This window comes from Seriola lalandi, unplaced genomic scaffold, assembly GCF_002814215.2.
Source record: "Seriola lalandi dorsalis isolate HSWRI2012SDOR001 ecotype SW California unplaced genomic scaffold, Sedor1 jcf7180002054517, whole genome shotgun sequence".
Classification (NCBI taxonomy): domain Eukaryota; kingdom Metazoa; phylum Chordata; class Actinopteri; order Carangiformes; family Carangidae; genus Seriola; species Seriola lalandi.
Window position 1 is genome coordinate 1,030,252 of NW_019525070.1, and position 23,537 is coordinate 1,053,788.

The 23,537-nt window shown below is 40.6% G+C and overlaps 2 protein-coding genes across 10 annotated transcripts in view; both read right to left on the reverse strand.

Moving 5' to 3' along the window:
- The window catches only part of LOC111660332 (transforming acidic coiled-coil-containing protein 1-like), a 20,875-nt gene extending 13,468 nt beyond the window's left edge, over nt 1–7,407 (reverse strand). For 2 of the 4 annotated variants that reach the window (XM_087175889.1, XM_023413570.2), the window contains exon 1: nt 477–976. In XM_087175889.1, coding sequence (XP_087032015.1) covers nt 477–583 — 107 coding nt within the window. In that variant the 5' untranslated portion in view covers nt 584–976. Of the gene's footprint in view, nt 1–476; nt 985–7,144 lie in introns of those variants that run through there. The other 2 variants (XM_087175890.1, XM_023413568.2) reach the window with 2 other exon arrangements.
- A 2,397-nt stretch (nt 7,408–9,804) lies between these two features.
- On the reverse strand, nt 9,805–23,537 carry ddhd2 (DDHD domain containing 2). Of its 6 annotated transcripts, none has more exons than XM_087175895.1 (19): nt 23,450–23,537; nt 21,313–21,467; nt 19,336–19,528; nt 17,765–17,958; nt 17,522–17,611; nt 17,252–17,372; nt 17,070–17,159; nt 16,841–16,982; nt 16,497–16,705; nt 16,349–16,410; nt 16,114–16,233; nt 15,943–16,038; nt 15,601–15,777; nt 14,910–15,065; nt 14,678–14,780; nt 14,421–14,582; nt 14,102–14,206; nt 12,192–12,360; nt 9,805–12,015 (listed from the first exon to the last, which is right to left on the reverse strand). In XM_087175895.1, exons 2-19 carry the CDS (start codon nt 21,430–21,432, stop codon nt 11,934–11,936), a joined length of 2,391 nt encoding a protein of 796 aa, XP_087032021.1. In that variant the 5' UTR covers nt 21,433–21,467; nt 23,450–23,537; the 3' UTR covers nt 9,805–11,933. The 6 variants fall into 6 exon arrangements, with proteins under 6 accessions (XP_087032021.1, XP_087032020.1, XP_087032019.1 ...); XM_087175894.1 differs by lacking the exon at nt 23,450–23,537 and adding an exon at nt 22,051–22,554; XM_087175893.1 differs by lacking the exon at nt 23,450–23,537 and adding an exon at nt 22,051–22,554 and having other exon boundaries at nt 21,313–21,505.

Here is a 23,537-nt window from a genome sequence, read left to right on the forward strand (position 1 = left end):
CACACACACACACACACACACACACACACACACACACAAAACCAGGCCTAGACAGTCAGATCGTGAGCGTTTAGTGTCTCATAAAGAAACAGGATGGTGCAAACAAAGCAGGCACTGCCAAAACAGCAGTTTGACTGTCTGTATTTTGACTAAGAATCTGTTTTTAGCCAATGACAGCAGCCTGACCTATTCAAAGCGTAGGAAAGAATCTGAGCTTATACCACATTATCAATCAGTTTGTCTGTGTGTGTGTGTGTGTGGCATGTGCGTGTATATATCCACCACCTGTCAGTATGACTCAGGGGAATCTGCCGTCATCACACAAGCACCCACACACAAATGTAATCAATCCCCTCCATACACTATCAAAAAACTATTCTTTCTGATTTTATTTCTAACGCAGATCCACCTGTAAACCAGCTATCTTTCTGACTTCGCTCTCAAACACATGAACATCTGTGGCCAAACCCTCTTACTTGTCCTCTCCATCATCCTTTGCTCCAGGCTGCCCATCATCTTCTACACTCCCAGTCACTGCTGACCATGTCCATTTCGCCCACTGGACTGGAGACAACCAGGACATCCCTGCAACACGTCAAGTCCTAAGCCTGATGCCACCTCCAATGTTTAATAGTAAACTTTGTCTTCCGCCGGATCAGTTCAGACTGATCTGTCAATCCAAATGGCCAGTCAGTGATCTTCCACAGTCAGTCTTTCAACAGCGAAAAAAGGTGGCAGTCAAAAAAAGGAGCCGTCGATCTGTCCTCTTGCTTCTCTCTCTCACTGCTTGCTTTCTATAGGGCTGTCTCACTTCCTCCTCTTGCCTAGCTGCTCAGATTTCCTATCCTGTTCTTCTGCGTTGTTGACGTTCGTGAGAGTGAAACGTGTCTCACACTGCTGCTGCTTCTGTTGCTGCTCTGCTCACCACAGCACTGACTCACAGTGCAGATTACTGTAGCATCAGTAGTCACTCCTCTCTCTGCTCTCCTCCCTCTCCCTCTCCCCTCCCTGCTCTCTGTCTGGGTGGACGATCAGCTGGTTAACAGACATCGGCTCACCCTGCTCTCGCATGTTTGCTAACTTCCTAGCTTGCGCTCAGGAGTTTGCCGCTCCCCCCTCCCTGATTCTTTGAGGGTTTGTTGATTGTGAGGGAAGACGGGGGAGAGGAGAGGCAGTGCTTCCTGTTTTAAGGTTCAAAGAAGAGTCTGGTTTCTGTGGGACAGTGAAACTACCAGATGTTTGTGTCCCAAAGGAAGAGAAGATGGAAAGAAACCAGGAGAAGTGGAGAAATCATGGGGTGTACAGTAAATTTTAAGGAGATGTGCTTAGATCTGAGATAGTGCTCGTAGTGTATGATGAACTCCACTGTAGCACTGCAATATCCTACATTTCTGAATATATGCCTTCGATTAAAACACACTTAAATAAAACTGCAGCTTCCCCATTTGTTAAAACTATAAAGTATAATGCAGTAAAGCCCTTGCTATCTGCATTTTGACAGCTTTACAGATATATTACATCCTGCACAATCATGCTTGCTTTGAAACGAGAATGAATATGAGTTTGAAGGGTAATCTGAAAGTAATTTGATTGTTAATGGTTTGTTTACTCGGCATGGCAGCTCCCAGAAGAGACAATGGATAACTGTGATTGTGACACAAAACTTTTTTCCCTTATCAAATAAGAGGAGAGAAGAGCAACTACGTTGCAGATATTTTCAGCAAGGACTAACAATGTACCCTTTATATGTGTATATGTGTATGCGTATGAGGATTTAGCTAGATGTGTGACCAAACCTACAGAGGATCTGTTGTTCACTGAAAATATCCAGGACACAAAGCAAACCAATCAATAAAGCAAACCTAGACTGAACAATAATTATGGAAATACCCATCAGGCTGACAGTAAAGTCATTTGGATGAATGCTCTCATCACTGCTCACACACACCATCACCCACATACACACTCACATGTGTGCCTCTGAGGCTGTTCGTGGATGGCTTACGTAACTTTAAGTCCAGGCTTTCACATTTATACATCTCCCTCACACGCACGCACGCACACACGCACACACGCACACACGCACACACACACACACGCACACACACACACACACACACACACACAGAGTAACTAGGCCAGATGAGATGTGTTCTTTGAAAAAACATGGACCATGACTAATCTAATAACAGGAGGACGGTTCAGCCACTGTGAAAAAGGTGAACAGGGAAAGAAAAAGGAAGGAGAGCAGGGATGCTTTTCTTTTTGTCGTCACTTTGAGGTCCTGTTTTTTACTGCTCACATGAGACACATGGAAGGAAAGGCAGAAGCTCTCAAAAGGATCACACACAAAGACACACATCCAGAAAAAACATGCACATGCACATACGCAAATAATGTCACACACTGGTGAACACAGAGAAAGGAGCCTGTTCAATCTGTGATGGCTGGATAGAAAAATGGAGCAAATTAGAGGCATGACAGATGGAAAACTGCATCAATTAAAATGGGGGAGAAAGAGTCAGGGAGATAATGAGGATGAGAATAATAATTTGTATATCAAAGGGAAAGAAAGTGAGTTTTGGGGCAAGACTGGAATCTTTGTTTGTGTGTCTTTAACATTCTTGACATTGTCTCCTTTCCCTCCTTATCTGTCAGTCAGAACAGCTGAGAGGACAAACCTGTCGGTCTTGAAGAGGACAAGACCTGCCCGAGGCTAACAAAGCCCCTCGAGCAGCGCGCTCAGTCGTAATGCAGAGCCTGTGTTTCACAAACAGTTAACTCTGTGACACCTTGAAGTTGTGTAAACTCATGAAAACACATGTATGTACACAGAGAGGAAGACAACATGCAGAGACGGACATTGGGAATATCCCTGGCTCTCTCTCCGGCAGAGTCATGAACCACAGACATAAAAGAAGGAGGAAAACAGGAAGAGAAAAAAGAATCAGCTCTTATGTAATACCTTGAAACCACAAATAGCACCCAGAGTAACAGTGGCAAAACCGACACATACAAACACCCTATGTGATCTAAAGCTGCCATCTTAGCACACACAGACTAGTATGGCAGATAAATAGACACACTACGCCACACATACTGAACCAAAGCTATTATGTACGTTTGCCATCAGTTAATCCTCCAAGAATGCACAACCTTAATCATCAATTATCATTTTGACTGATAGCAGCATGTGTGGTTATGAGCTAAGAATAAATCGGCGATGATAAATATGCCTGCGAGCCACAACAGAAGTGATGTGATACTGGATGAGATAACTATGTGTGTGTGCGTGGGCGTCAGTGCACAGATACAGAGAGGGAATTGGAGAAGCTTCTAAACTATCAGACTGTTTATCTCTGCTCTCAATCCCCTGCATTATGACAGAAGGTCAACCAGCCTGATCCTTCATTTAGCACTACCACCGGGTCCACATTTCCTGCTAACCAACACTTTGGTCCTTAATAAGGCACCTTAAAAATAATGGCTGGATTCCCATTAAATTTGCTGTGAATATTCTTTGTCCCTTCACGATGAGTACTAATGTTTTTGGTCATCCTGTTTTTTTCTCCAGTGCTACCATCAAGAAAAATCATAATCCTATGACATTTACTGAGCAACTTTTGATTTGGCACTTCATGTGCTTTCCTCATCATCAGGTAGGTTTCTTCTATTAATGAGCAGATTGCAATGAAAAATTGGTGGGCAATGTTTTCTTAACTAGAGACAACTGGCTGGATGCACAGGTTTTATACCATACACTGCCACCTAATGTATGTTGTTTTCAATATGTTTTTAAATATTTTCATGATAATTTTATGATAATTTTATGTATGTTAAGTTTTATGTATTTCATGTTTAAGTATTTGTGTTTCACTCATCTGCAATATATATTTTTTATGAGCACATTCAAGCCACCAAGGGGATGAGCCCCTTTGATTTTCATCACATCATGACCTCTCATCCAGTGCCACCCTTTACAATTCACATTTTTATGCGCAGTACAGCTCAGAAAAACAGAGTTGTCAGTATTTTGTCTGTCCAACATTTTCAAATTGCAGAGTGTAATTACAGCTTTTCCTTCTTTTAATTTTAGACTTAGCTCTAAGTTTTGTTTCAATTAGAGGTGGCACTCAAGTGCATGTGGAAAGTGATGCCTTCAAATGTTTTGTACATCAACATTTACACAGTTAACTTTCACTGTATCAAACATGTCAGCGTCAGTATTTACAATAGCTACAAGAGCTCCTAGTCATGTGTTTAAACTGAAATAGCTATAAAGCATAACTATCACATAAGTTGTTATAGATTTTGACAAAAAAAAAAGAATATCTTCAAAAAGTGAGTGCAATACACATCTGAGCTTTGACTCATTCTGACTGAAATTCTTTGTTTGTTTAAAAATATGGGAATTCTGTTTCTATGGTGGAATATCTTTTCAATTTCAGCTTTGAAAGCTTCTGTCTATGAACTGAACCTTCACAGTTAAGTACTGTAAATCATTGCTTTTGTCTGTCTGTCATTGTAACTACTCTAATGAATCTAATCTGAACACAATAAAATTGCTGGGTCACATTTGTTGGCTTGTTCTATGATATGGCTCCATCTAGTGGTCAATATTGGACTCTCTCCTAGATTCCTCATAAATAAAACAAAACAACAGAAAAACAGCAGCATTAGATTCAGCCACCCGTTCTGCGATACAATGAACCTTCGCAATGAAATACTAACATGTAATAAACCTGACATCAACTATGGGTGCTTGAACAGAGTTGACAGGATCTCTAATTTCACCATGGCAACCATTTGGGAAGGGGTCACAATTGTATTAAACAACAAAAACATGCATATAGACACCGCACACAGTCTTATACACAGACAGGCAGGAAGGAAGGTAGCACAGCTGATGATATTTACAATCTTTTGTTGATTTTTATACTTAAATGCAGCTCAGCACATACACAGAGAGAAAGACGCTACAAAGTCTTTGATGAGCTTTTGGGAAGCACAACCGTATTTACATCCCTGATATCTCTGCATCCTTAACAGAGAACACCCAGTTATCTGCAATCAGAGCAGAAAACCAACACAAAGTGAGCAGACTTAGATTGAATGGAGCCAAGGCACTCACCGTCCCACAGTACACTAACTTAACTGACAGATAAAACAAAAAGAGATAGAATGAGAAGGTAAGAGAGAAAGAGAGGAGGGGTTTTCTAGAGAGAAGTCATGTACAGACACCAACCAAGCTATTGTTCGTGATCACAACAGGGACACAAGAGCGCACAATTCCCAGACAATAGTGCATGTACATTGTACACACATGCACACAGAGCAGGGATATGACACACACCCTACTGTTCCACTTTGTGATGCTCCCATTCATTTTCTTTGCCTTTTAAATTCAGATCCATCCAATGTAATATCTGTTCAAAATGCAATTTAGCCACTATAAAAACACAATTTTACTTGTACTGCAATTTAAATGCAGAGATATCTACATCGTCTAAAACAATATTGTGCAGGTGAAGGTTTTCGGCCATTAACAACATTATTCAGCAGTGAGTTTCACTTTCATGCTGGCAAGCCTCGCCAGTGAAGGCTTATGCATAATGCAGATGTACAACCTCCAATTCTGTGCCTGTCTTCATGTATTCATAACATGTCTCTCTAAAGATAAGAAAAGTTTTTCAGCCGAGACTGGCCTGATTTCATATCACTGCAGCAACAAATGAGCTCCAAATACAGATCAGCGTTTTCCCAAATGGGAGACTGTTTTGATGTTCAGGGGTTTTGGAGAACAAGAAGTCCACCGTACATCCAAGACTGCTCCAGTTAAGACATAAAACGGATGATGAAGCCGACTAAAATTAGAACAAAAGCTGAAAGCTGCGATCCCACGGTGCTGGTTGGCTTCCCAGTTTTCCCACAGGGACGACCCCAACCCCCACCTGCCCTAACACAAACACAGATGTATGCAGAAGACTACAGTATGCTTGTGTAGCAAGAGAGATTTTTCAAAGCCCTGAAATAAAAATGAGTATGAGTCTCCCTTCCATCTCCAAAACAACATCTGCTTCAGTACACAGTGGTGTTGCTTCTCACTAACAGCCGCTGTTCTCCATGACTTGAATTACTGAGTGAACACTGTGATATGACGCTAGTGATCCACTACATGGGGCTTATAGAGGCTCGTAAAAATAAGAGATAAAAAGCATCATTGGGAGGACAAAGTGAAAGGACTAACTCTGTTAAAAAACGATTAGAGGGAAAAAAAGAAGAGAGAGTGTGGTGGCTAAGTGCTTTAAAGCTCTGACGGATGTCTCAGCAACAACATCTCCCTACATTTTGAAGAGGAAGGCTCCAGATAGCTGCAGTTCATACATTACACAGTACTTTAAGGATGTCAAACAAACTGCATGAACAGAAAAGAAATCTGTGCTGCTCAGACAGAAATAAACTGTGCAGCTTCTATGATTAAAATAACACTTTAGAATCAGGGTCACAGCTGCATAAATAATAGCTGGCAGCAGCATTATCTCTTCTATTGTTGTAATTATAAAAGCTGCTGCTATAATGTCAAAACCAATGAAAGGAAGGTTTGGATACTGTCTTAATTTCAGGAGCATGATCTGTTCAACTCATGCTCATTGCATTAGCCTCTCTGCTAATGGCATCAGCTGTACCACTCCTCTGTCTTGCTCTGTGACTCCTCCAGCTCACTGCTGATTTGAATACATAAAAATATTTCAGACTAGTATAGCAGCAGTGGCTGTGTGCTGTGCTGTCTGATGGCTGTTTGCTAGTTTGAATACGTAAAAAGTATTCAAAATAGCATAGCAACACAGGCTGTGTGGTGAGCCGTCTGATGGGCTGATTTGCTTTCAGTCCAACAGGGAAGGTCCTGGCTTTACAGGAAACATCAAGGTCTCAGCACTGCCCTTCAACTTCTTATTTCTCTCTCCTCTTTCCCTCACCAATACAGAAGCATTGAGTTCATATACACAAGACAACACAATATCAAGTGCTAAAGGGCGAAATTGATCAACTTGGTCAACTGTGTCCAGTCAGCTATTTGTCACTGCCTCTGCGAGTTTCTTTTCAAATCACACTCTCACACAAACAATGAAGAATATCGTCTTACATGCTGCTCTTCTTCCGAGGAGAGCTGATGGAGCCCTTCCTGTGCTGGCTGAGGGAGCCCCCCATGGCAACAGCCGAGTCGGTGTTTGTTTCAGATGCTCTGTATATGTCCTTTTCCCCTCCCAAGGTTCACCTCTGCTTCTCCTCCAAACAGCCTGGCTCAACGTCAGAGCCCCATAACGCACTGCTTCTCATGACTGCCTAGTTATTATTTAATCAACCAGCCTCTCCTCTCTTCGTCTTTTCGCTGTGTCTGTTGATGCTGTACAGGCTAAACACTCAGGAGTACCAATGGACACACATGAATAGCTCTGCTGATAGTCCCGCCTCCTCGCTCTATTTCTCCTCACCCTCCATCATCTCTCTCTCTTTCAAACACACACACACCAGAAGCAGATTATATTCACTTGTTAGGCAATGCACAGCCTCTAGAAGGAGAAAGACAGAGAGGTGGAGTGTGTGTGTGTGTGTGTGTGTGTGTGTGTGTGTGTGTGTGTGTGTGTGTGTGTGTGTGCGCGTGTGGGGAGGGGGCAGTTTAAAGACCACTCAATCTAAGGAGTTGGGGGGGGGTAGATGGAGAGTGTGTGTCATGGGGGTATCTGGCAGGGGTTAGAGTATTGTTCAAGAGAGAAAGAGTCTCTTCTATTGTTAGTCAGCTGAATACCAGATCTGAGATCCAGGGGGAGGGAGGGATGATGGAGGGAGAGTTGGTGGCATAAAACACAGCTCCACTTGTTGTACCACAGTCCCACTACCTGCTGTGACCCAGAACCCACCCCTGCAGCCCCTCACAGTTTAGCATGATAATACACACACACACACACACAAACACACACGCACACAGTTAAAGCTCACAGTTTGTTTGAATACATTCATTTCCTAAGCTCATCAGTTACATTTTGACCCCCCTTACCCTGAAACTAAACTGGATTCAAATGCAGATCAAATAACGCAATCAGTGTGACAAAAAAGACATCTCTAGGCTGACAGAAACTGAATATAATTACTCTAAACATGTGAAAAGCTAGTTAGACATTATTTAACCAACAGGGTAAGTATAAACCTGGAAGTGTGCTGTATCATTGGTCCATTCATCCTACTGAGTGTCAATACAGCAGAGCCACATAATGATTGAAACAAATCTTACCTCTTGACTCAAGCCTGTGCCATTCCGTTAGTCTCTTCTGAAAAATTGAACAATGGCTAAAAAACCCTGAGAGTACTAGAGGATCAGGCAGTGGTTCCTGGGACAGGCCAGCCTTTGAAAATAACTGAGAGGCTTTAGTGCATAACTTACTCCCACTGAGGTGAATCACATGAGGCTCACTATGGCAGTCCTAATTTCTGAATGACTTCACCACATATCATACACAGTGGGCACAATCGCACACTGTGTGAAAAACAAAGTGATACTGAAGTAAGTATAATTTACTTACTTTATTTACTTACTTAGTTTATGATATTGCAACTTTAACGGACAGTGCAGCATTTCGACTGTTACTCTGGTCACTTGTTAGCTTCTAACTTCTGTTAGCATCGTAAATTAAGTAAACTATAAATAAATACATGAACAGTATAGCGAACAGCCATGACGAATGGCTCCAAACAAAAGCTCAAACCAAGTAGAAGACTTCAACTTGCCTCATGGTTGTTGTCAAAGTTAGTCAATAGTCAATTCACCCGCTGTAAGTGATGCCGTGTTTATTTCGCGACTGCGCATGCTCGAGTAATTTGTCATAGCAACGAGGCTGGACAAAGTACTGGATAAAATAAAGGTATCTCAATATAACCAGTAAAATGTGGACGAAAGTATTAAAATAAAAAACATTAAATGCAGAAAAAATTTACTGTGTCATTCAATTTTACAATTAGATTACTATTGCGGACGCATTAATGTTTAAAAAGGGTTTTACTGTTGTAGTTTCCTGTTGAGGTGGACCTGATTTGAACTATTTTATTTAGGAATTATTTCCATACGGTTTAATCAGATTTTTCTTTAATTAAATTAAAATTTCAGAAAAATATTGACACATTCTCAATGTTTGTTTTGTCCAACCAATAATTCATGCCTTAAAATTATTAAATAGGTAAATAACATATGAAAATAGTTAGAAGAAAAACTATAAATCCATTTGAAAAGCTGGAACCATGAAATGCTTGCAATTCTTGTAAATTATTAATTAATTGACTTGACCATTAATTTTCTGTCAATCAATTAATCATTTTATCAGCTAACCTGTACAGCTGTAATTGTATTGTTAGGTGAAGTAATATAAGTTCTAACTTAATTTTGTTATAATTTTACAGACTCTTCATGTGTTTTGTATATAAACCTTTAATTTGTAAAGTAACTAGTAACTAAAGCTCTCAAATGAAAAGGTACAATATTTCCCTGTGAAATGCAAGAAGTATAAAGAGGCATGAAAAGAAGATCCTCTAGTAAAGTACATGTACCTTCAATTTGTAGTTAAGTACAGTACATGAGTAAATGTACTTTGTTGCTTATCACTGCCGATGCTGTGTATGTGATTTATAATTGCCACAGTGAAGTTATTCCTCTTAAAACCCCCTCCCCGACTCTTATTACTTGCTGCAGGTTAATTCATTGTGTTTCCAGATCCAGAATAAGAATGCTTCATTGAACTCCAAAGAACACAACAAGACCTTTGAAATGCTTTATTATGGCACACACAACATGTAACCATATTCATAGGGTATGTATTCAGAAAGGAAAACATTTGTTTTTGGTATCAACATATTAGTATCAAATGCCAAAACAGTAGTTATGGTAAAGAGGAAGAGCCAGAGTCTTTACTGTTTAATTACTTATATTTCCAGAAACAGAGACAATGGTGAGGTTCAAGGAAATCACTCCAACATGGGAATTTAGTGTTCAGTGCATTTCTAAAGAATGAAAAATGAACAACCCCATTCGGTTAATTCGTTAATTGTGCGGATGTTACACCCAGAGAGCTGAGATACAGGTGATTCAGAGCTTTGGTGGTGGGGCTGTGATGCCCTGACAGTGCATAAGATATGAGTCATTGAGAAAGTTAAATCACTCTAACAGAGAGAGTTTCTCAACTTTGTTGTTTGGACCTCATGTTGCTTGATTTGCAGATGCAGATCTGAGATATTTCTAACAATGATATACTGATATTTTTAAAATATATTTTACATAAAATAAATATGATTAGCTTCAGAATCACACAATTTATATATAATCTATTTATCATGCTCTTTAAATCAAATTCATGTGATTTCAATGTTACAACTGTTATTGCTGCATCTGTAAGAATTATGTAAATATTGGAACGTTAATTCAGTCACCACCAGGAAATGTTGAGAAACTCTGCTCTGACTTAAAAAAGTGCATGCAATACAGATAGAAATGATGATTACACAATACCTTCATACAAAGGAACAAATGATGGGATCATGTATGATTTGGCCCTTAGATTTTGCAAAAGTTATTCAGATCCCAGTCTGTCTTGGAATTAACTATATCTGAAGATCAAGAATACAAAGGTGGTATTGGTTTACAGCAAGATATCATTTGAGTCATCTATAACAGAGCAGAAAGAAGAGAATGATAAAGGAGGAGTGGAACAGACCTAGAGGAGAAAAGGTGGAACTGGCCTTTCTGTGCAATTCCCACAATGCTATAACATGCTGTACTCACACACACAAACACACACACCATGAGAAGACAACCATCTTATCCTTTGAAGCACCTGCATTTCTGTACTTCATTTCTGACATGATACTTCATTAGGATTACTTCTTTCCAAAACATGTGTAGATATGATCAAACTGAAATAAATCATTCAAATGAAATAAAAAATGTGGTTAGAAAGAAAGATGAACTTCACTTTTCATTTACAGTCAGTATAAGACTGAAAAAGGAGCTGCCAGGAAACTTGTAACAGACAGAATATCAACCTTCATTTTCCTAATCAGGTTATTTGTAAGGAGGAGGTCTAATGTTATGCTATGGGAGAGATTCCTTGGTCAAGAGAGATGCCAAGAGAGTGGACACACATAATAGGGATTATAGTTAATTATAATTATAGTTCTACATTTCTGAGTTTTGGAGGCTGTACATAGGTCTGAGAAATATATCAAATTTTATAGATTATAATCTACTATTTTAATTATAGTCTGGGATATTTAAATATATGTATATTTGTATGATATATAAACATATTTTGTGAACTACAGTACATAGATATGCCAGCTGAGAATGAATCCCAGTTTGAAATACAAACCAATTTGATGAACACTAGACCCGTTACGTAACTTAATGTGTTCTTCTTACTTGAACAATTATTGTGTGTGTCCACTGGTTCACATGATTATTTTTTTTCAATATTATTCAGCTGCAGCTTTAAGCATGATATGTCAATAATTGTTGGCAAGTGAAAGTGCAAAGTAAAATTAAATAAAAAATGACTCAAATAAAAAATAAAAAAAAGTGCCATCAGGAGCATGACAGTAATGTTTGGGTGGATTTGAAACAACTTTCACACACCAAACCCAGTCCGGTAGTGGGAGTTCAAACGAAACCAAGAAGCTATGACTACCACAAATTATCTGAAACAAGATCACCTGACTGCAGCCAAACAGTCTCAACTGTTGGGAGGAGGAGAGGGCAGGGCAGGCAGGTAACACCCAGACGGTAAGGCATTCTGGAAGAGGATTGTGGAGCCTCTAGCTCAGTCAAGCTGTCTTTCATTTTCATACTTTCAGGTTACTGTCATGTTAGCAAGTTTACATTCGTAAAACTTTTATTACTGTTGTGGCTGTTCAAAGGCCACACCCAGCTTATCATAGATCTCCTTCAGCAGCAGGAGAGCAGTATCCTCAGATTCCCTAACAGACAGACAAAGAGAAAGAGAAGGAGAAGGGGGGAAAACGTAAATGATTTTAGATTTTTAAAAATTGCTACATAAAATGTGATACAACAAAGAGCAAATACCAGGAACGCAACATACAAGGACACAATTATTGTAGTTCACCTCTCCTCTGAACAGGTATGCATGACTCACCAGTAACACAGATGAGACTGGATAGCAAACAGGTATTCGTTAAAGCTCTCAATGGGTTTTTCCTGAAGTACGTAGTCGATCCTTCGTCCTCCATTCAACATCCCCACTTTAATCTCTGGCTGCTCTCTCTCCTCTGTTGACACAGAGGACTCTGCCTCCTCACTCACTACTGCAGGGACAGAAGTCAATACAGATAAGACTGTATAGACAGACAATAAACAGCAGAAACAATGATAATAGCTAGCAGCAGCTGCCTGTTTTCACTCATATTTTTTGGTAAAACAAGAACAGATTATATAATAAGACAGGAAAGAAGAAAGTAGCTGCTGTCTGCAGCAAACAACATTCAAACCAAAGGGAATTTATAGAATAATGCAGGTTGAATACAACACGAGGCAGGTTCATTCACCTCTCCTCTGGAGCTGAATTAAATTCTTAAACTCAACAGGCATAATTTGCTCATATACGATGTGCTGACCAATTACAGTTAAAATAACATAGATTTAACTATTTTATTTAAAAAAAGAAAGGGCAACAAATACATGTCTTACAAATACTGCAGGTATAGGGCAGGTTTTAAAAGCAACTCAGAAATATTCAGCCATAGTGGTCACATGATGATAACATTTTAAGAGATAATATCATATAATAAGAAACAATATTTACATATCACATTTCCTAATAGTGCTGTATAAATTTAAATAAGTTGTGATAAGTTTTTTACTTGTTTATTTTAAATTGACCTGTTAAATGTTTGGGCACTGACTCTTAAGTGAGAGTATGATGTTGAGTAAATGTCAGTAAAAGTGGGTCCATTTTGTGATGAATGAATGTGTTTGTTGGTATATTATGAACACACTGTTGTCTTAAGAGTGATCTCAAATTGGCCCTCCACAAAAACCTAAGTAGCTGGCTGCTACTTTTTCATGCGTTTTAAAATGGATATTTCGGCACCCTAATTCTGCATTTACTATCTTATAATTATAACATTAAAAAGTATAACTATTAGTACCGTGCAGTACTATTTAGGGAGCTGAGCTGAGCTTGTTTGAGTCTTCCTTAAGGGAAAAAGAGTGAAAAGTTGACAAAAAAAAAGTCATAATTTAAATTGTATGGTCTTTTCTGATAGCAGCTGCGTTCCCCTTGTGTCATTTAATGAACTGACAGATTAAGTACTCCAGGTGGTTTAGAAAAGGACAGGACGTGTACCTGCATGTACGTGACTTGCTACTGATGAATGACATTACCTGCTGGTTCAGCTCCAGCAAATGACTCACAAAAACAACTGTATCACTACTACACCACAAGTGTTATATGTTCAGCTCTTAAGAGAGTGTCCCATGGGCTGGTTACAGAAGTGTCTTCTGATGCTGACAGTCAGTGAAGCACTCAACTCAACCAATCACAACTGATAGCCAGAGAGGGAGGGAAAGCCCTGAAGTAAGTGTCAGTAAATTAAACTTGAAGATTAGATGTACAGCAGGAGTAATGCAGTTGGGCATTATGGGAATGAGGAGCAGAGGAGTAGTGAGAGCCTGCAGCAATAATGACTTACATTACATAATATTTGCTCTTTGAGAAGAAGTTAATGTGCCAGAGTAAACCATAGTAAGTAGCAGAACAGAAGAAGAATCAGAATCAATACTGCAGGTACAGCAGCATATTTTCTACAAGGAATGAAGTAGTGACAGTAATTTTCTGCCTTTCTTGCTTAAATAATGGAAATTTTCCAGATTCAAGCCAGGGAAATTGAAATATAAAAGGCTGTATGAGAGACAGTCTATAACAGGCTCATAGGCTAGAAAAGTAGGTGATCACCAACCATTCCACTAAGCAGTTAATAATAACCTAGAGAGAGTTCATTTAGTCGCTTTTTCATTTACTCTAGCCATGTGGTTATCCTGGCTTACCTTGGAAGTAATACTTATGAAGGGCCCTGGGCCACTCCAGTATTTTAGTCCAAAAATCAGCACTTTTCTCGTCTCTCTTAGCAGAAGCAGTGACTGCCGCTGAGGCTGAGGTTCAAGGTAAAATGGTAAGGGTTGAAGGGTCGCAGGAGCAACCACCAGACAAAGCAGAAGAGGGGAGGGGAAGGGAGGGTGGTAACATGCAAAGAGGGATGAGAGGAGTATGAAGAGACAGGGTTAGAACTCTTCTGCACACACACACACACACACACACACACACACACAACATTCACAAATACAAACAAAAGTGATTTTCTTTTACCCTGTGTCTCTTGAAGGTTTCTCTCTATTGTACTTTCTCTTTCGTCCACCGGGGGCAGTGCAGCAACAGGTAGCCTGGAAAAAGACTGCCACGCCGTCCTTAGTGATCCCAATACATTGTTCTTCAAATCCATGCTCATACGGGTCAAGCTGTCCTTTAGTTCTTCAGGACAAAGGAAATAGAGACTATCATTAAACAGAAGCTCATATGACAATATTGTTCAACAAAGACAAGGAAAAAGAGATAGACAGTCATACCCAGGTGCATCCTCTTGCGGCCTTTATGATGAGGGATTAGCATAGGCTCCAGATCTACCTCTGAAATAATCATGGGCTCTATCCGATAGGCCACAGGGTCATACTACGCAGCAATAACAGGGAAGAGATGAAAGTAACTTTTAATAGATGACCTGTTTCACTATGTAAGAAGAATGCTGTAACTGGCAAAGGAAAGCTTGTGTAATCCTGCAGCAAATATGTGATTACTCACCGGGTGGTAGATGTTGTAAAAACTCTTGCAGGTTGGGAAGGTGTAGTTTGGATCGATGCGCTTGAGCCCACGAACAGTCAGAAACATTCCAATGGGAGAGCCAAATGCAAAAAACGTCTGAGGGTGGAATGCCAGCTGTGGGTAATCAATGGATACCTGGGGAGAGAGGGTGGGCTCAGAAACACGTGTGCTAATACAGAGCCAGTAAGACAGATGGAATTGAGATAATACTCCTCTGGTGAACCCTGATGTTTGAAAACAGACAGGCAGACAGGCATTCATAGGGAGGGAGTGTGAAAGCAAGTAAGGAGGAGACCGGGGAACTGACCATTCATGCAGGAACGGATGAGCACAGACACAGAGGGTGTTATTGGATTGTACGACTCAATGGGACAAACACAAATCACAGCATAATGTGACTTAGCCATGGGAACTCCATGGCTCATAAAATAGCCACGATAAATCAATCGCCTTGAGTTTTCCCTGCCCACAAAGCCTGGTAGCATGGGGACACTATGTGAGACACACCTGTCCCTTGGCTATGCCTCCATTGGTCTGTCCAGGCAAGCGGGGGGGGGGGGGGGGGAGGGGGGGGTTGGAAGAGAAGCAGGAATTTGATGCGTCAAAGCTTTCAGCTACTGGTACTCCCAAGCACAAATAATCGTACTGAATCTGTAAGCATGTGTGCTACCTGTCCAATGCCCACGTCGAAGTATTCATAGTCTACAGCACTGGTGACAGATTGCTCCCTATGGAACTGGTACTGCTGCGCCGTCAGTCCCGAAGATTGGTCACCGTCATGATCACTGGTCGTTTGGGTTTGAACTTGCAACCCTGGTGCCAGACACACTGTCCCTGTCTTACAATCCTGTTTAGAGTGAGATATACAAAAATGCTTATTTGATGGCCATGTCGAAAAATACACATAAAAACACAACATGATGAAAAGCCACCAGCAGGGAAATTAATCCACATTTGTTTGACCATATAAAAATGGGAGAGGAACTTGGGGTAGCTTTTGCCCATGTCTGACCGCTGGAAGCCATTTCCTCTTGATGTAGTTCAGGATCTTCTTCCGAGGTCCAAGAGGGATTCCTAAAACTTTGAGATCACTGTCATGGCAAAGAGCCTAAAAGAAGAGAAACATACGTTTTTAACTATGCATTACACTTGAATTTGCATGCCCACTGTGTGTGTGTGTTACCAGTGATTCTAGGTCAAGGTTTTCTGCCTGCAGTGTATCCAGGTATTGCTGCAGGCCCAGTCTGGTCAGAGTCTGCTCCAGTGTGTCACCATTCAGACGACACGGCTCACCAGAAGGTACCTTGAGCACATAGAGAGACAGAATAGGAAATCAATTGTCTTATGTACATACATAGAAATATGCAATCATTTTAGCAGTATACTGATGTTATCTTTTACTATGACTGTCATTGTACCCCCTCTCTGGCTTCTGATCCAGTCCTCTGATTGGTTAGCAGGTCAAATAGGATCAGTGAACCTAAGGGGACAAAGTGGACAAGTTGAAACTCCGCTTTTTTATGTTGCACTTGTTTGTGACTGTGTGTATGTTTCTGCAGCTCTAACCCAGGCTATGGCCGACTACTGAAACTGCCCCGTTGAATTCTGGGTGTCTCTGTTTAAAGAGGGAGTGCAGCCTGTTGATCTCTGAGGCCACTGTGTCCACTATGGTCTGGCAGTAGGTAGGGCTGTTATAAAAAAACAGGTCCAGCAGAGTGTCATTGGTGAAATGTCTCAGCCTGCTGATGCTGGGAAGAGTGATCCTCTGGATGTCCCTGAAAAGCAGAGAAAAGGGGAGAAAATTAAATGCAGGTAGCCAGAGTTTGACAACTTTCAGCAAGTAATGAAGACATAAGTATTGTAGAACAGGGTAATCTTTTTGGAAACTCTCTATCTCTCTTCATACGTACTCATCCACACCAGTGGCATCCCCATGTAGAGCGCTGTGCCAGTTGACTGGGAGGAACTCAACTCTGCCCACCTGGCCATCCTGCTGAGCACGTTTATAATGAGAAGCCAGGAGGGACAGGGAAGCACTCCTGAAGTCATTTACTGGAGAGAGATAAGATGACAAGGTGTCATAAATACATATAAATATATGCATATACATAAATAATAAATATTCACACACACACCTACCACACTGTATGATGGATCTGAAGCGCAAGTCACACGCAGGGCCGATGCCATGCACCATAAAGACAAGGTGGTCCACCTTTTCTGGTTCACCTGGGAACACAGAATTATGATGAGCACTCAAGTGTTGACTGCAGGTTATACTTTCTGAATTTGGCTTTTATTCCACATTCCTACACATATACCATCAAGTATTTCCACAGAGATGTTGTCCACTCCCCTCTTTACTGTTCGAGGTCGGGTCTGCTCTGAGGGGGAAGACACCCACTCATCCTGCAATCCTATTGGCTGATACTGCATTATCAGCTGAGTGAGGAGCAGGGAAATGAAAGAGAGGAGGACTTATGAGAGGAAAACACTGAACCTAATCTAAAAGATACATATTAACTTGTGGTGTGGCTTTGTCGTGTATTTAATTATGCTGTTCATGGTGATATTTTAACATCAGGCCTTACTTTGGGATTGTGTAAGATAACAGTCTCTCCAGTGGGAAACTCCAGTTTCCTCTTCCATTCGTCCAAGGTGACTGCTATCATATAAGCCTCCTGAAAAATTGGAGGATGGGTGGGGGAGAAATCAAAGACAGACAAAAATGAAAAGAGTAACTGAGGCACAGACAGAGTTAGGAAGAGAACATAGTCAAAATCTGAGGGAATGAGCGGTGTGGTGGTATAAGCTCAGTGTCGGTGTCAGACTACCTCCAGACTTTGGCTGAAGTCCTCAGGGTAAGGCATGAACCTGGTGTCTTTATCGCCTTTGTAGAACCAGGTACAGCGACGGACTTCAGTGGGACCTTGCTCCCAGTACACAGCGTAGCGCTTCCTCTCTTTGACATGTACGTCATACCGCTCTCCATCCACGGCTACCACCACCTCCTCCTCCTTGTCTCCTCCTGCAAAGTAACCATACATAAATAGGTATAAAACCTAGATTTTCAGCAAAGGTTCTACAAGGACAAGTGAGTATAATAGTGTTGTGCTACAGTGCTTTAGATTTGTAAGAATACACGTTCCCTGATGTTCTAGATATTTGTGTTAAATGCATGGAGGAAAACGGTACATGCAATAATTATTTATGGGAATGCAAAAGGCTAAAATGATTCTGGAGAACGGCTGATGAATGAATGAGACATATGACTGGAAAATAAGTTACTTTTCAAGCTAAACTCTGTTGAGAATTTACCCACAAGACTACATTGTTACTTTGCAGCAATCACTGCTCACTGACTTTGTACTTCTGCAGCAGCATCATCAGGAGGCTAAGTGCAGTCTTCTGGAATATTATGGACATATTTTACCCTCTATCGGGCTGTGGGCAAAAACACTGCCACCCTGTCTCGCTTTAGAGAGAATTATATTGTCACAGGGAAAGACAAGAAGTCAAGTCAAGTCAAATTTTATTTATATAGTGCCAAATCATATCTCAGGGTATTTTTCATATAGAGCAAGTCTAAACCGTGCTGCTTTTTATTGCTTTATATGTTTGCATGAGGTATGTGTGTGATTATTAATGTAGATATTCAATATGTTGAAGGCGTAGTCCTGCACATAACCTTCTGTAAAACCACAACACAAGACTCTTACACTTTGTTTTTGTTTTTTATGGATTAAACACATGAGATACAACATGTTAATTGCTGAGCTTCGGAGATGCTGTGAGGTGGATTTTATTACTTTGGAAAGGGTCAGACCAGCTGCTTTAGCTTTTTCTCCCATTTTCAGTCTTTAAGCTAAGCTAACCGGCTGCAGACTGTTGCTTCATATTTACTGTATAGACATTAGAGTGATATCTATCTTCTCATAATGTCAAGTATTCATTTAAAATTCAAATCAATTTTATTTAAAACATATTTCATATTTTCAAAATAAGGGATCTTTCTTTTTAAACAGCCCATTCAATTATAAGTGGAAGCATGAATACCTTGAATGTCAACAATGAATGAATGTATTTTCTTTTTCTTTTTTTTCTTTGTTTTTTAAAAAACTATTCTATATTGACAATAAAACCGAAAACCTCCTGAAACTAAACATCAACTTGCCGTTAAACTGCTAGTAACAGTGGGCATGTCCTGTCAAGAGAGTAAAGTGCCCTAGTGGGCATCAGGCCATGGTTGGCAACAGTATTATTTTGACATTTTATCCTTCTCACTGCTGTTTATAGCAACTCATTCCTTTCTTTTCACATACCTACCCTGATAATCCATTTTTAACAAAACACATATGTACAGTATACAGTATAATGTACATGTAAAATATATACACCCCCTTACCAGTGTCGAAGGCCCTTTCTAGTTTCTCAGAGTCTTCTATGCTGAAAGGAAGCCAGGAGGTGCTGTCATCGGCCCGTCGACAGAAGAACCAGTGAGGCTGCACTTCTTGGTAAGGAGCTGGGACCGACTCCATGTCAAGCATCTCAAAGGAGGATGTGGAAGAAGGAGAGGCCTCATCCACCACAGGCAACACCTGGAAAAAAATTGTACCAGCACAGTCAAGATGTTAAATCAACATTTCTTCTTCATGTCAGCAATATTGCTCAGTTACCTGGTAAAGGTAAATGCCTGCTCTATACACTACTTACAGACCTGTGTTTTCCTTCTTTAGAACAGCTCACCATTCACCTCTGCAGTTTCCAGAATAAGTAAATACTGAAGTCTGAGCTAAGTCAGCACTCTTCTATTAAGCTCCTATCAAGGAACCTGAGACTATCAGACAAAGCAAAGGACAGTCGGACAGAAAAGGATCAGGCCTCCTCTTGGACGGAAGCACAAAGCCCTGTTTTATTCTTTCCTCCTCTACAAGCTATCTCTTGTCTCCTCTTCTTTCCACTACTGATACAGCTACAGCTACAGCTGTATCAGTATTGCATCTACCTCCACTGAATATCTTACATTGACAAACAATGCTGCCAGTAATACTTTTGGTACTCCTGCTGGTCCTGTGTCATTGTGTTGAAAGAAAAGACAAAGCTTGATACTGCTAGATACAACAACCAACTCCCACATGACACACAGGAGCCAAATCAGCAATTCAATTTGGAATGTAATGTGCAAGACTGAAAATAAACAGGAACGTGAACGGAGCACCATTCCTAAGAATAAAATCAGTCTTAAATTCTTGTGAGCAATTCCTTCCTGTTTGTGCACTGCTCAGCACGTTTGCAACTTAAGACTTTATACGGTATAGTATATTAAACCATAATGTGATTCGTATTACTCGTAATACCCAGGTACGTGTATGTTTCTAGCTTATCACTTACAAGAGGACACACACTGACACTAGCTTGCGACACCATGCTGGTTTTATTGTCTCCTTCGGTCTATGTGCTGTGTCTAAAAATGTACAATGTGTGAACACCTTAAAGAAGAACAGCAAGTGGCTTCTGTCAATAGCCTCCACAAGCTCACCATTTCTTCCCTGCCCTACTAATATTCAGAAAGGGGAAGAGAATGCATTTCTGCCCGAGAGGACAGGAGCACAAACAATCACTTTGTACTTTCTCATTTGTTCATCAGATTCCGTAAGCAGTGAATGGTTTTTCTAAAGCCTTGTTTGGAGGCACATTGCAATGAATCCGATTTGCACCTTTTCAAATTCATTATCACTTGAAGAGAGAATTTGGTTTCTAAGTATTTCAGAACTGGCATGGCCTTGAAATTGTGCAAGATGTCATGGCTTGTTGTACAGAGGTACAATGTTACTTATATCAAACTGTCAGTGGTTGCTTATAACTCCCAGGGCTTCCCTGATCACAGACCAGCCTAGTCCAGGACTGAAACAAAAACCTTATCAGAGATTAAGGTCTTTCTTATATACAGGACCGTGCATGTCAAAATACTTCTTCAGATAATAAATGTGAGATAGTATAATCTACTGTGCTCAATAAGAGCAGAATCTCACCATCAGCCCAGCATGAAATAAAACATAATCAATTCATGCCAGTGATTCATTGTCAACAAAGACTACTATATGTTCTCTTTCAGCACTGACCTGGCCATTTTTATCATTAAAACATGTGAATGTTTCTTGTTATACACTAACAATTTATCAACGTAAGTATGCACAAGGTAACTTGGTAATTTTGTTTTCCCCTTAACCTTTGAACCCAACCCTAATCACAACCAGTCACATCTGTGATGCCTAACTAGAATCTAAATCCTTTAAATCCTGTTTCCTACTGGAAAAAGGCTTTGTCATTCAACAATGTTACACTCACAAATCAAATCACACAATCACACATGCACCCTCACCTGATCCTCAGGTGTTTTCCCTGTAGCCACAGTCTGAGTGGGGTTGTCAAACAAGTCTTCTGTGTTGACGTTAGGGGCAGCCTGAGATAGACCCCCCTCCTCACCGGGACTGAATGACATTAGCCCAAGACCAGACCCCAACCCTCAGCTCTGACCTGAGGGGGGGCAAGGGGAGGGCACACAAACACAGGACCTGCAACAACCCAGCTGCACACTGAACGAGAGCAAGCAGGAGGCTGAAAGACCATCAAACTATTAGTTATATAACATGCAATGCCTGTCAAACTCACTTTCAATTCACTTTCTATTTACTTGTATCAGAGCATCATAGATGGTGCGATATAAAGATAAACCAGCTCTGAGGAAACCCTGGCAGTTGTTCCACCAATCACTAATGTTTAAGTGGTTAAAGCAAATTGAAAATGTAAACAGGTTAATGTGTCAGCTAACGCTAACCGTTAATGGCTGTAATTAAGAGTTCTGCTGATTTTATTTGTGAATTTCTTGACATTATCTTGAACAAAACTAGCTAATGTTAACGGTTATTTCTCTAGTTTTTGTTAATTTTAAGAATGAAACAAATACTTCGTAGAGGCCAAAGGTACTTGGTTGGGGTTCATGCTAGCTGAGTTATGATGGTTGAACAGGACACTAGTGTTAAGTTCTCCGTTCTCACATCCTATTGGGTGTTTTGGACGTTACAGAACTAGTAAGAGACAGTTGTTAACTTAGACTCACCGACAACTTCACATACATGCAGATGATTTGTTTACGCAGAGGATTTGTTTTCGTTGTTTAGCTCGCTCTGGATAGCTCGGCTAGCCAAGGACAGCCTCCTGTCAAACGCTGCGCGGTTCAGGTTTTCTCGGAAATGTGACGATTGGGAGATTAACGTTCACAAATGGCCACATTAACCGTCAAATAAAATGTTTTGAATAAATACAATTCTACGAAGGGAGTTAGCTGTGATGCCTGAGCTTTCAACGTGTGAATATTAGAGGGCGAGACACGTGAACACAGCGTCCATTTTCAATAGAAAAAAATATTCCTAATAAACAAATAATATCGTACGTTTTCTTCAGCTAAGTATTCAGCTGTAAGAGTAATTATAATTCAATTTTATTTAGACTCAAACGGCCTTCGTAAACATCCCCCATGGTGCAAAAGAACGGAACTTTATGCGCAAAACATACAATTTACAAGGGGCACTGTAAGGCAACACGAGACACCATAGCGTCACCAGGCCGCCTCCCCCAAATGTTGACCCGACGTCATGAATCTGCAGACGTACAAATGAGGATTGGAAAACAAAACGTATTTAGTTGACAGTTGCTGTGTATTACACATCGTAACTTACTCATTCAGTGTCTTATAATCACAGATATGATTAGATAGATTAATACCCATGAGCAGATACATGTTTTCCAGCTGACAGACAGTTGAAACCAGGCTCTAACATACTGCAAGTGTTAGTTTGAATGCCATGTTGAAGTCCAACCTTTTTGTAAAGGCCTCAGGTTTATTTCAAGACATTCACCTGTTCAACGTAATCCAGAAATCTACCCAGGTATGTGTACAATGTGAACACAGTGAGTGTAGGCCTCTTAACAATGAGAGATCAATCACATCATAATACACAGACACACCCATTGGTCCCATGATTGTATTTTCAGCTAAATCTGACTTCTATCAATAGTCAAGAGTGTTACATAGAGAATACAGCCATTTTGAGAAACTAAAAAATTAGAATACTACTTAATTATGTTCCTGTTTTTACCATTGAAAATGTGTATATGGATAAACTAAATGAACCCTGCGTATTTGTGACATCAAATGCTTGATGTCAGAAGCAGAGTGGTTGGTCAAACCACTACCAAACCCACTGTGTGCTTAATCCCCCTTCTCCTCCAGGGTGTATGGAGAGGGAGGAGTGAAACATGCCAGGGGAAGGAAGAGTGAGTAGAGCTACAACACACTGACACACCCAGTCCAACAAACTGTGAGACACATGCAGGGAGTAATGAGTCTGTGTGGAGCAATAAGAGGGTGTGGCCTTTTCACACAGGGAGAACAGATAAACTGAGTTTGCCTTGTAGAAAGGGGCAGGAGTCACAGTCCTGAACAGACAGCCACTTACTTTCACTCAGCTGGGCTCACAAGCAATCCAGCTGCACATATCCACTCACTCTCTCCCTCACTCTGTGCACTCTTCCAGCAGTTTGAGG